Below are 13,246 nucleotides of genomic sequence, written 5' to 3' on the forward strand. Positions count from 1 at the left end.
TATATATATATATATAAGAGCCATTTCTCTGACGATTCGATTAAAATCTGTTTGCGAACATAGGTATTTTATATACAATTTATTTTATGTACAATATTTTATATATATTAAATACAATTTGCTCATGCATAACATTGTACACGAAGCTGATCGAATTTCCTTAAAAGTGATTTAAAATAGTATATTAATGTAATTTGCAGCAAAAAATAATAATTGCAAAAAGTTCAATACATTTAGACGCCGATTTAAATAAGTCTATCTTAAAATGTAGCGTATTAAGGCAAATATCATAGGATTAAGCAAAAGCAAAAACGTAAGGAGAGTAAAATAAGAAAAATAAATATCAAAAGCAAATACCTCTAGATTAAGGATAATTTTATTGGAAAAAATACCTTTATGGATTTTATTAATTTTGTCCTATTGACAACCAAAAACATATGGAAATTAATGTGGGAAAACTGGATCCTACCGTGATTTTGCGGCTAATAAAAATGAAACGAAAACAATGGGAAACTGTGTTAGACCATTCGGTTTTTATTTTCGATAGAGATTTACAGCTCGTATTTGAAAATATTTATTAAAGTAACAATAGTCTCTGATTTAACAACGTTCACATTCCTGATTGGTTGGTTGATGCATTTGAAGCGTAAGACATTCGTATTGTCAACGATTTCATTGGATCCTGTGACACATAGCATTTGACTTTTATATATAGGTTAGAAACGTCAATATTTTCTATAAAAACACGTAACATTTTGTTTTCAAAATATACAATTATTGCAGCTATATTTAAGGACATTTTGTTAAACGTAACGAAATAGACGGATTACCTAGATTAAAATAAAATACTAAAATAAAATTAAAATAAAATAAAATACAGTGACTGCCCTTTCGATTATTTAATACAAAGAGAAAATGCAGGAACAAAAAATAAATACATCTTATCTTTCATATTTTGCAGGTTCAAAGTTACACCACTTAGTGCAATTTTTAAATTTCTTTTCCTCCAAAATTCATCGATATCTATTTACCTATATCTTGCTTAAAAATCTATCTGATCCATCTATAACTTACTCTAAAATCTATCCGAGCTATCTATAGCTTGCTCTGAAATCTATCTATAACCTATCTATCTATCTGCATACATCTTGCTCCGAAATCTATCTATAATCTATCATTTATTTTTAGGCAATCCAAAACTAATGGAAAGTCAAATGGAAGATTACAGAAATATCTCTCTGCAGCAAAGATTAAATCCATTATGTCATGAAGAAGACATAAAACATTTCTTAAGAATGCCATTTTTCTTTTTTCCTTACCAACACACTTCTTTTACAAATCCATTACTGCCCTACTGGAGAAATCAACATTTGCAATCCGCTGGCTCACTGGAACAATACCTTTTAGCAACCACGACGGCGCAGAAAGAAGCAAGCCATTACAAAAACCTTATATGGAGGCCTACAGATTTTGATTTGGATAAAAACAATGAAACAGTTCCACTTTACAATTTAAAATGTGACCGCTGTGGTGAAATAAGCAGCAAACGATTTTCTATTTCGAATAGAATGTGCACACAATGCATCGTGGAATCTAGTCCTATCGAAAAATCTCTGAAAAGGCCTGCTGTGAATAATTCGTCTCTTGAAATCAAAAGACGACATATGTTAGACAGAACGCCTCCTCCTCTGAGAAAAATGGAATTAAATAAAATCAAAAATGCGTCTAGCACGAAAACGACTTCAACTTTAAAGCCGCTGTTGCCAATAAATCAAATAGTAAAACAGGTGACGAATGTGGATAATATTGAAAATAAGTCAAAACAATTATTTCCTCAGAAGCTGGTGAGTATCTTTGCTTCATTTCGTTATAGAAATATTGATGTGATAATTAAACTTTTTATTGTCAAGGCCGTTTTATAAAAAAAATGTCGTTTACTCTAAAAAATATATGGTGTTTTCAATATAAATGTAAACAAAGATCTCGATCTCTTGACCTGCTCTATTTCCGGTTAGAAAGTATACAGCTGCTTATTACTTCTGCGAGACGATATTTTCAAACAAATAATGTTATTTTTAATAAAAGAAAGAAATTATATAGTTTCTGAGCTCAATTATGTTGTTTTCATAAGAAATCAATTATATTAAGTAATTCTGGTGAGTTTGAAGTTTAAATTTTGTTTTAGTTTTATTAAAAAAGGTGACATAGTTGCTAGATTTAGAAAGAAATCGCTTTTCCTGGTTTGGTTTCTCTTGTTTATTACTGTTTTTTCTTGTTGCAAGCCGTGCACCATCATGCGTTAGTGTTAGCTTATTGTTCGAGCAGCGAGATTAAGTTCATTTTACAAATTATCATTTAGGTTTAAATTTCCAAATTGGTATATTGTTAACAAGGTAAGAAGTGTTTTATAACGATTCGTTCTTCAAATGACAATTCTTAGGTCTTGAAATGGAAGGTCTTGAAATGGCGATTCTTATAACGATTCTTCTTTTATACACAAGGTTAACAAATACACGTGTACGAGAAATACTACTCAAGAGAGTCCCAAAACACAATGATCATATTGTGAACCAAATGGCTACAAGACGCGCCAAAACCAGTAACCCTGAACTATAGGCAGTAAGGAGCTTGCAGCGCTCCCTAGTGTAGAGCACACCATATACTGGAATTTTTTTTCGCACTCAGAAAAAAAAAACGGCTTTAGGGAGGATGAATACGAATCAGAATAGTACCGAATTTTAAGTCCTTTTGGGTTATGATGACAGTGCCTTGCAAGCAGTTCATATGCGTTTCTAACTTTTGCATCCATATTTTAAGCCTGATTCATACAAAATAGTGGGGAAAATTTTGTTCTTTCTGGATCAAATAGTGGAGAAAATTTGCCATCGTGATGAAACTTCCCCGCATTGTGCTACGTGGAGAGGAAAACCACGAAAATCTCCCATGGTTAGCCTTACGCCAAGGGGACTCTAACCCATAATCCGTCTACCACTGAGGGTATTTTACGTTAGCACTGTTGTCGGTGTGAGTCGGGTGCGGAATTCATATTGACTAGCCATCGCTGGAATTCGAACCCGGTTCACCTCATTGGAAGGCGACCGCTCTATCCCCCGAGCCACCAAGCCTCTATGTGGTTAAGATTGATTTTAAAAATATGAACTCATTTAGAGATGTATCGGAGCCGGGTACCCGGCGGAAATAGAAACTTACACCTTCGGCCGGATCTGGGTACTCGGTAAAAATTTGGATTTATTACTTCCAGTACCCGACCAGGTTATGGAAAACGATATGAAAATTATGTAATTTTCTATCGAAAATATCGTCAAAGAGATTTATAGTGTGCCTACATATAAAAATATGCTTTTTATTTTCATATTTTTTAATAAACTAAATTTTATTTATTTTTATTTTTTTAAAAGAAATGTGAATGACTGTTCTGATATAGAATGAATGATGTAAAAGTTTGCTAAGAAATGCAGACATCTACTAATAATGGATTTAATAATAAATTAATTCATCGTTTGATTCACTTAAACTTTCAATAGCATAATGAAGTTTCTGTAAAACGTCGGATATTTTTTAAAACATTTTGACAAAATAACGATTTATTAGATGAAAAATGTTTTAACTATCGGGGTTTAATTTTTAACATCTAATAACTATAAAAATAATTTATGAGCAATGAGATTTATCTTTGTACAATCTCTTTCACTTCACGACACACACTGAGAAATTTTATCGTATAACTTGTAACCAAAATTAAAAACAAAAGATTTATAAAAGCGAATTTGCTGTCTTTTATTGTTACAATTCTCTCTTCATATTCAAGTAATTTTGGGCTTCAAAAATGATAAAGTAATTTCTAGAAGCGACTTATAGATAAGTAAAAAAAAATTTCCGTATTTATGTAACATAAATAGGAAGAAAGAAAAAAGACGATAACCTTTCATGGGTTACCCTGACGGTAAGAGAAATTGTAAAACATTAAATAGATTCAGCAAACGAGAAAGGAACAAGTTTTCTAGCAAAAATACAATTTAAAGTTACCGATGACCGTTTTTATCAATGCATGCTTTACTTTAATATAAATGTAAACCAATTAATATGTTATAAAACATTTCCGAAAGAGTTTTAAGTAATTTTCATTTTATTTAATTTACGGTGTTGAACAGCCAATCCAATTTTGAGTTTACGACTATCAATGTTCAACTCCGTAGTCTTGTCATTTTGAACCCAACCCATAAAACAAGGAAATTCCTGAATCAAGCATTGGGCAAAACTTTTTGATGGAACTAAACCGCATTTGCGTTACATATTGAGGAAAACCACACAATCCTCCTACGGTTAACCCAGAGGCAAAGAGGTCCAAACCCATGAGTCATCTACCACTAAGGATATTTTACGTCAGCACTGTGGTCGGTACGAGCCGGGTGTAGAACTCGTATCAGCCAGCCACAGCTGAGATTCGAACCTGGTTCACCCCATTTTAAGGCGAATGCTCTATCCGCTGAGCCACCGTGACTCTGTGTTAAGTTAAATAAAAATAAAGAGGTTCTATTTTGCTTTTAAAATAAAAACTTTTTTTTCAAACTATATGTTTTTTTAAACTCTGTTAAATTAAAGGACAAGAGACACAAGAGAAAACACACAAGAGAAAATGACTTCACAGTTCAGTGTTTACTTCTCTTCCTGACTCCATGTAACTTTTACTGTAATCCACATTTATGTTAAAGCCCTTCATTAGAATTTTATTATTTTACGAAGTTATCCATAGATGGCAGCACAAACTAAAAGTGAGAAGACTACTTCCCATCAACATTTAAAAATTAATGATTTTGTTGAGAAGTATGCTTCCCACGGTCTTGTCCAGAATTAAATAAATAGCCAACTACTAGTCATTGAACTAATTATACTTGGCTTCGGAATTTATGAATATAAAGGCAGTTCATTAAAAAAAAATAGTTCGCTCAATAATTTATAATTGTTTTGTATTAGCAGAGAAACGCACGCATTTCATTTTCGTAATAGCTTTCGGAGTCCAGAAAATCCACAGCTCTGAAACGATATTTCATTTCTTCTTAGGAGAATGACGGCGGACAAAAAAGAAACGAACATCCACCTTCAGTGGGTTCCAAGATATTCACTTGTAAGCAGTGTGGAAAGTCCTTCAAGCGATCCTCTACGCTGTCAACCCATCTTCTGATCCACCTGAACATTAGGCCCTACCCCTGCACCTACTGCGGGAAGAGTTTCCACCAAAAGTCAGACATGAAAAAGCACACCTACATACACACAGGTAAAGCAACATTTATAAAATAATTTCAAATATTCAATGCGAAACTAGATCTCTCAAATATTCTAGGATTCTGTTTAAATATTTGAGGCGATTCGATTCAAATTAACTCAACTCACTTTTTAAAAAAGCTAACTTTTTTGTTTCTTTGCAATTAGCTATTTTCTAGAAGAGTTCCTTTCATATTCTACTATATCTTTGTAACCCTTTATACTAAAAAATAAGAAAAAGTGATTAACTTTTATTAATTTCTTTATTAAAAAAAAAAAGCTTTTAGCTTTGTGAATAGAAGATTTTAAGAATTATTTCTAAATTTTTAATTTTAGAAAAGGGCTGGTTGCAAATTTTTCTAATTCAATGATTTTAAAACATGAAGAGCATGATAGTAAATTTTAGTTATAACATATGCACACTATTTCAACACAACGAAAGAACAGCCATTTTAGCATTATGTTTTTTAAAAGTCATCACGAAAATTTAAGTAAAAGAAAATGTAGGGTGGATTTTAAAAAAGAGACATTCTAGAATACTTTTTGGTTTTTTTTAAAAAATACTTCAAGGGTTATAATTTAATTATTAAGATACAATATTTCTTTGATTCAATTGCTATAATTTAATTTGATAAGAATATAAGATACAATTATTATGACTTATATTTCTTTGATGTAATTGTTATGAAACAATAATAAACAGACTTCCTGAAATACTTCTTTGGTTCAATGATTAGAAAATAGTTAGATGCATTTGATTCAATTATAGGAGATTTTCTGGAATTTTATATTGAACTATACTTCAAGAGGCTTTCCAGAATATTTTTTATATAGAATTAAAAGAAAACCTTAACTGCAAAGAAATCTGAGTCACACTAATTGCATCATATATAATAATTGTATTATATATGATACAATTATTATGACTTCTATTTCCTTGATGTAATTAATACGAAACAATAATCAAAGAGACTTCTTAAAATACTTTTTTGGATCAATAATTAGATGCATTTGATTCAATTATAGGAGATCTCCTGGAATTTCTTATTGATTCAATTATAGGAGATCTCCTGGAATTTCTTATTGATTAAATTATAGGAGATTTTCTGGAATTTTATATTGAACTATACTTCAATAATAAAAGAGACTTTTTAGAATAGTTTTCTTAAGTACAATTAAAAGAAAAACTTAACTGGGTTTGATATGAAACATATCATACTATTTTGAACAGCCTTTAGAACTTTTAATCAAAAAACCTTCTTTGAATATACTAAGAAATTTTTTTTCTTCAACTTGCAGGTGAAAAACCACATAAGTGTGAAGTTTGTGGCAAAGCTTTCAGTCAATCTTCGAACCTCATCACTCACAGTCGTAAACATTCTGGATTCAAGCCTTTCCCCTGCGGTGTCTGCAGTAGAACATTCCAGAGGAAAATCGACCTCCTACGACACATGGATTCTAAACACTATTCTATGACCTATTTAGATGCCTCTACTAGTCTGTAAATATTTATACACTATATTCTATGTAAAAAATAAATTTATCTGCACATAACTCTCTCATTACTTGCATGTACATTTTTATGTATTTTTTTTTAAATATCATGGGGCATTTTATTTTATAACCAGCATTGAATAGCTGACCCAATTCTGAGTTAATGACTATCAATGTTCAACTCTATAGCTATGCAATTTTGAACCCAACCTTCAGTCCCTAGTCACATTATTAGACGCACTATAAGATTTTATTTAAATTCTTAATTATCAAGAGATACTATACAACATTAATGTTTTTACGCGACTAAAACTGGTTTACACTTGTTTATGTTCGTGTATCAGTTGGTTATCATTGTAATGCAGTATGTTAAAAATAAATACACATAGGAAGTATAGAAAAAAAATCTCCTGAATAAAAACCCATTACATGTATGTTTAAATATGAAAGAATTGCATATAAACTCATTCAAAGCATGCAATTATTTAAACACTACAGTGCGTCGAATAATTTGGTCTATATATTATAATATACTAGTATAATACCTGATATAATAAGTTTTCTATAATTATATACTACATCGTCTAATTTATCCGATTGTCGAATTTATATTATCTATCGACTAATTCAACCAATTGATACACAAACGCATACAACTGCAAACTGGTTTCAGTAACGTAAAAACAATAAAGCTGCATAGTATCACCTGATAATTAAGATTTCATATCGAATTTCATAGTGCACCTGTAGAAGACAATGGAACTCCTTGATTCAGGGATCCATAATTGGGACAAACTAGCCTCTATGGAGGACTTTTTTCGACGGAACCAACCCGCATTCACATTACATGAAGAGGAAAACCATGAAATCTCCTTACACTAAGTCCGGTAACAGGGGTTTTTAACCCATGGTCCGTCTACTACTGAAGATTATTTTCATCAGCGCCGAGAACGGTGTGAGCCTGGAGCAGACTTCCTATTAATCAGCCACTGTTGGGATTCAAACCTGGTCACCTCACTAGAAGTCACCTGAGCATGGGCGTCGTTTGCAGGGGATCGGACAGTCTCACTAATTAGAAATCTTTTCAAGTCCCCTCTAATATTTCAGACAAATAACGAAAATTTTCACGAATGATTATTCATATGAACTTATGAAAGGTAGAAAGCAAGAAAGAAATTTATTGTTTTAAGTGGTTTAACAAATTAAATAATAATTATTTGAAGAGGGAAATTTAAAGAAATAATGTGACCATGAATTTTAATTTAGTCCCCCTCAAAAATTCGATGCCAGCGTTCCCCAAGCACTCATTATGGGACACTTGACGTTCGCTCGGATGAACTATTGAGAACATATTTTTCACATTATTGCAACGTGTTCCATATTATGAAGATCAAAAATACCAAACATGCCAATTACCAAACTAGGTATCAATACCTAGAAGTACAACAGCACAGAAATATACACAGTTAGCGATTAGGAAATTAAAATTAGCGCAATTTAAAGGTGTATATATTACTACTTAATTCTATAAAGGTAATTCAAATATTTAGGAAATTAAGCATGAATTTACTATTTTAAAATAAAGAGAATAACACCTAGCTGATGGTATTAAATTAAAAAATTATGCAAAACTGAAATTTCATACATCATTATAAAATAAAATTTTATTGATTACATGGAATCAATGTTCTTGTTTTTGTTTAAAATAGAACTAGCCCCCGTTGTCTTTTTAGCATCCTCCATTTTAAATGCTATAAAGTTCTGCTCACAGCATTTCAAATTTCAGTTTATTTTCTTTTGATTTCTGTAAGGAGAGACGTTTTAGAATAGCGTATTCGAAAGGGGAAAACAGAGATTTCTTTCCTTCTTTTCTATTTCATTCCTATCATATCGTTTTTTTCCATTAATTGCAAACAACAAAATTCCATAACTCTTGATGGCCAATGGAAACAAAAACTTATTTGAAACAAACTCTTACATAAATTATCAATAATAGTAATTTTTTATTTGAAACAAACTCTTACATAAATTATCAATAATAGTAATTTTATTAGTCAATCAGAAGACCATAATCTTGAAATCGTAATGGTTAAAAACATTGTTTTTCCAGTAATAATAAAAATTAAAATAAACTTCTTAGAAGTTTGAAAGTGAAAAATAAAGTTGAAGAAAATTTTAAAACATGTAAAACATTTAATACAAGAAACAAAAGTTTTCCCTAAAAATTAAAATGGGCAGGGCACTGATAAAATGAACTTTTAAAGGTGCGTTTTCTCTTTTTTAAAAAAAAGGTATTTAAAATTACTTACAAAAATTTAGCGAGTTGAGAATAATCGTAACAAAGTAAATATTTGCAATAGTAATCGGAATTTAACCTATAAACACAGATAATTTTACCAATGTGTAATTATAATTTAAAAAGTGAATTAATTTTCTTCAAAATCGAATCTGAATTAATAGGCAGTTCTTTTAAGGGATGGCGGCTTATTCTTACAAAGAGGGCACATTTATTGAGGCTAGCAGGGTGGGCAGACCTTCATAAAACACTTAGGAAAAACATTTCATAAAAATATAACATAGCAACCAATACTCAAGTAAAAAGCAACAGCAATGACGAAATATGGCAATAACTGACAAAAAGATTTCTATATAACATTTATTAAATTATCAATAAATAAATAATAATTTAAATATATATATGTAAAAAGCCATTTAAATACAAATAAATAATATGCAAAAATTAAGTAAAAAAAAAACAGCTTTTGATTTTATGAAAAAATGTGTCTATGTTCAAATGCATAAATATGATAATTGCACTGGTCAAAATATGATTATAATTGCTTGATACTTTAGAATGGCTCAAAACAGCACATCATTGTTCAGGCCCAGGTATTCTAAAAAATATAAAAATATAGCACAGTTCAATTTCAAAATATTTTTTTAAAGAACAAGGAAAAGAAAACATATGTTTTATTTTTTTAAAGAATACAACATTATGTTTTTGTTGTTTCTAATGCCACTTGCCAATGCCAGCAAACCTGCTTGGTGAAACCAAGCGAATTTAAGGCAGAGGATAAGTTTCATTTTATCGGTGGCGCCATCTATGGCCAAGAATACAACTTTAGCCACACACACGTCAGTGCCTGTTTATAGGGCAGACCCATTCATACATCCACAGATCATAATTTTGACCTGAACCAGAGAATGATTCAGAACTCCCATCATTCCTCTCATTCTCCAATTCAGAACTCCCAGAGGTATGATTTGTTATGAGAATATGAAGGACTATGTGACCCAACTGATTTAACGTGCAACAGTCACCATTTACTATACGGGAAGTCTTTGGCCAGTGGGGATCGAACTCACATTATGTTTTAACACAACTCAAACACCAAAACCTATATTACTTGATTAAAAACTTTCGCTTCAAAAAAAATAGAAATTGGAAATAACAGGTGACATATTTCAAGCATTCAAATACAGGAGCCTATTTTCAAAACTTGCCAGACATGAATGAGAAAAAAACTAGAAAAAACCACAGTATCAGAGAGAAGAAAAAAAGATGTGAAACAGTACAAGAAAAACCACAGTGTCCGAGAGGCGCAAATGATGGTAAAATGCATATTCACATGTCATGGAGAAGTGATGAAGAACTAATTTCATTAACAAGGGAATTCATACTTATATGAATAAAACAATATTCCAGAGCATCAAGTTGAGCTGATGTGACTGGGGTGGAAATAATTTAAGAATTGTCCAAATTGAATTTATACCCAAGATTTCTAAATAACTTAAAATCATTTTCATTGGTACAACAGCACAGGGTAGCCATGGACCTCTCCAGAACATTTCTTAGTGCATTTCTCTCTGTTACCTGATCATACAAGTTCAATACCATCATTGCTTTAAAATTTGCTTTAATGGAGTTGAAGCATCAATGTTTCAGGCATCTTCTAGCTCTATTACCAAGTTGTTTATGTTTGAAAATTTTATATGTGGAGCAAATTGCATCCAAATGGCAAATATGCCCTGCAAATCTCAGAAAGTTGACCAAGAAACTGAAGAAATTTTTTTCAGATTTTACGATCCTGTTTTTAGATATGACAAACCATTTCAGATATCAGATCCTTTATTGGAACACAATATTGCTCCATGATTTTAAAAGACATAGATTTCATAGACAAACAACAATTAATGATTTTTTTTTAAAATTAGTACAATTTTTATATTTTTAAGGAAATATAACAGCATATAGATATAAGGTATATTTGTTTACAATTTATTTTCAAACTCAGTTGATGGGGCTTAAATTTTTAAAAGGATCATATTTTGTGATTTATTTAATGTCATCAAAACCATTGTGCCTCAAAATGATCGATCACATTAAGCACACTACTGTATCCCAAACAGACTTAAGAAGTCAAAATTTGAAGTTTATATATACACACAGTGGAGTCTTGGTTTTAAGTCGTCTGTTTGGTAGGTTACCTCATTTCCTACATAATTTTCTGCTGGTCTGTGAAAATTGCCTACGCCGATAATGTTAAATAATCCTGGATATTACGCTACCCTTTTAAGGAAAATCCCTCTTTATACATTCCTTTAGAAGATCAAAATCATTTTTTTTGTCCACAGAGCTTGCAAACTTTTTCTGAGTTTTCTTTTATTTTTCTCCTTAAAAAATAAGAAACTTATTTATTAGCTGTTTGTAGTTCTTTTTTACGTTCTTTCAATTCTATCTTAGAGTTCTTTAGGCTGTGAGAAGGAATTTCCCCCCTTGAGTCAAAATTAGATCGGTGGTGGGGTGGACAAAAGTACGGGAATGGTGGTTAAAGGAAGTATGAGAGCTTAAATTTTAAAACTTATGAAAGAAATATTTTCCAGCAAATTTCAACCTTTGAATTTCGGAATTATCCAATTTAAAGAACATTAAATTAAACAACTGGTTGGGTAATCATTTCTTTTTTTTCTTATTGGGGCGACCTGCGGGATGTTTCGGAAGTAAAAATAAATGTTCCGGAAGTTCTGAATTTGAATGCTACAGTGTCTACTAAAATGCATTACAAATGGGCTTTATTAAACTTCTAGGAGTTATTTACTCCTCACTATTCAATGGGAATATTGGACCTTTGGAATAAAATTGCATGGCTGAAAATCTTCAGAAGCCGACGACACGTATATCGACTGCAACACACATTCCATTACTTCTCAATTCCTTCAATGGATATAAATTTTTATGCTAATGGATTCTTCCTAACTGCCAGGATTCACTGAAGAAGGATAGGTGGGCCCTAGCCTTCTTTAGAATTTTATTCCATGCTGTTTTGTTCCTGATTGAGGTTTTCCAGTTAGTTTTTCTAATAGTTTTAATGACTATTTTCATATAGTTAATCCACCTTTTGTTTTGTTTTTCCAGATACTAAATGGTTTGGACAGGATCTTTTTAGTGGCTCAAACATCCTCCAATATTATTAAGTATCCTGCCCATTTAAACCTATGTATAGCTAAAAATTTAAGCATGTCTGGATCTTTAAATAATTTATAGATTTCGGAGCTCGTGTTTCCTCTCCAATAATATTCTAAGACCTCCAAATATATTTCTCAATATTTTTCTTTCAAATCTAGCAAGCATCACTTCATCTTTTGTGTTCATAGTCACTGCTTTAGAGGCATAAAGGAATGAATGGCTCGCATTAAAGTTTCGTAAAGGAAAATTTTGGTCAATTGGTTAGAAGTACAAAAAAGTAAAACAAAAAATAGAATTTGACATTTGGTTTTTAGTGGCAATATTAAATAAAAAAAATAAACTTTCATATTTATTGAGAAACGAAGAGTGTACCTATTTTTGTAACGAGACTTTGGACGGCAGGATGCACTGTCTATAGATTTTGCAGGAGGCAGATCATCTAGGACATCCGGAGATAAGCTTTCATCACTCAACAGGGACTCATAAGCACCTAATATATAAGGATATGAAATATTTAAGAAAAATAAAAAAAACTATTATAAATATTCTAAGTAAAAATACAGGTTTTATGAAGCTTAAAAAAACTTAAGGTAAGTATACTAGTCCTCAAATATTTATGAACAAACTTTTCAATAATATTTGTGTTGGCAATTAGATGTGTGAACCAAAAAAAAAAAAATTTATTTGAGAAAAATACACTTTGAAAAAAGGAAAAAAAATTTGAAGTTGATAAAAAATATATTTTAAATGAATTTTCAGTAGACATATAAAATTCTTAGTTCAAGTTCAAATTTATGGTTCTTTATTTAGAAAAAAATAGCAAAGCCATCTATTTTTATAAAAAGCGAATAATTGTTAAATTTAAAATGCTAAATAAAAAAGTTTACCAGTGATAACTTTTGTTGTAGTTTATAAAAGAAAAGCTTGCAAACAATAATTTTTTACTTATAATATATTTAAAACACATTTTAACACATCATGGATAAAAAATATTATGTGTAA

The 13,246-nt window shown here is 30.8% G+C and overlaps 2 protein-coding genes across 4 annotated transcripts in view; one reads left to right on the forward strand and one right to left on the reverse strand.

Annotated features, from left to right (window-relative positions):
• The window catches only part of LOC107452301 (zinc finger protein sens), a 12,947-nt gene extending 6,110 nt beyond the window's left edge, over positions 1-6,837 (forward strand). Inside the window, exons 2-4 of the mRNA XM_016068677.3 lie at positions 1,189-1,844; positions 5,083-5,296; positions 6,583-6,837. Of these exons, the coding sequence (XP_015924163.2) occupies positions 1,189-1,844; positions 5,083-5,296; positions 6,583-6,788 (1,076 nt within the window). The 3' untranslated portion in view covers positions 6,789-6,837. The remainder of the gene's footprint in view (positions 1-1,188; positions 1,845-5,082; positions 5,297-6,582) is intronic.
• A 2,578-nt stretch (positions 6,838-9,415) lies between these two features.
• Positions 9,416-13,246, reverse strand: part of LOC107452286 (kinesin associated protein 3) — a 41,919-nt gene continuing 38,088 nt past the window's right edge. For all 3 annotated transcript variants that reach the window (XM_071186215.1, XM_071186216.1, XM_043047804.2), the window contains exons 18-19: positions 12,617-12,734; positions 9,416-9,671 (exon numbers count right to left, since the gene is read on the reverse strand). In XM_071186215.1, coding sequence (XP_071042316.1) covers positions 9,650-9,671; positions 12,617-12,734 — 140 coding nt within the window. In that variant the 3' untranslated portion in view covers positions 9,416-9,649. The remainder of the gene's footprint in view (positions 9,672-12,616; positions 12,735-13,246) is intronic.

This window comes from Parasteatoda tepidariorum, chromosome 10 (assembly GCF_043381705.1).
Source record: "Parasteatoda tepidariorum isolate YZ-2023 chromosome 10, CAS_Ptep_4.0, whole genome shotgun sequence".
In the NCBI taxonomy this organism is placed as follows: domain Eukaryota; kingdom Metazoa; phylum Arthropoda; class Arachnida; order Araneae; family Theridiidae; genus Parasteatoda; species Parasteatoda tepidariorum.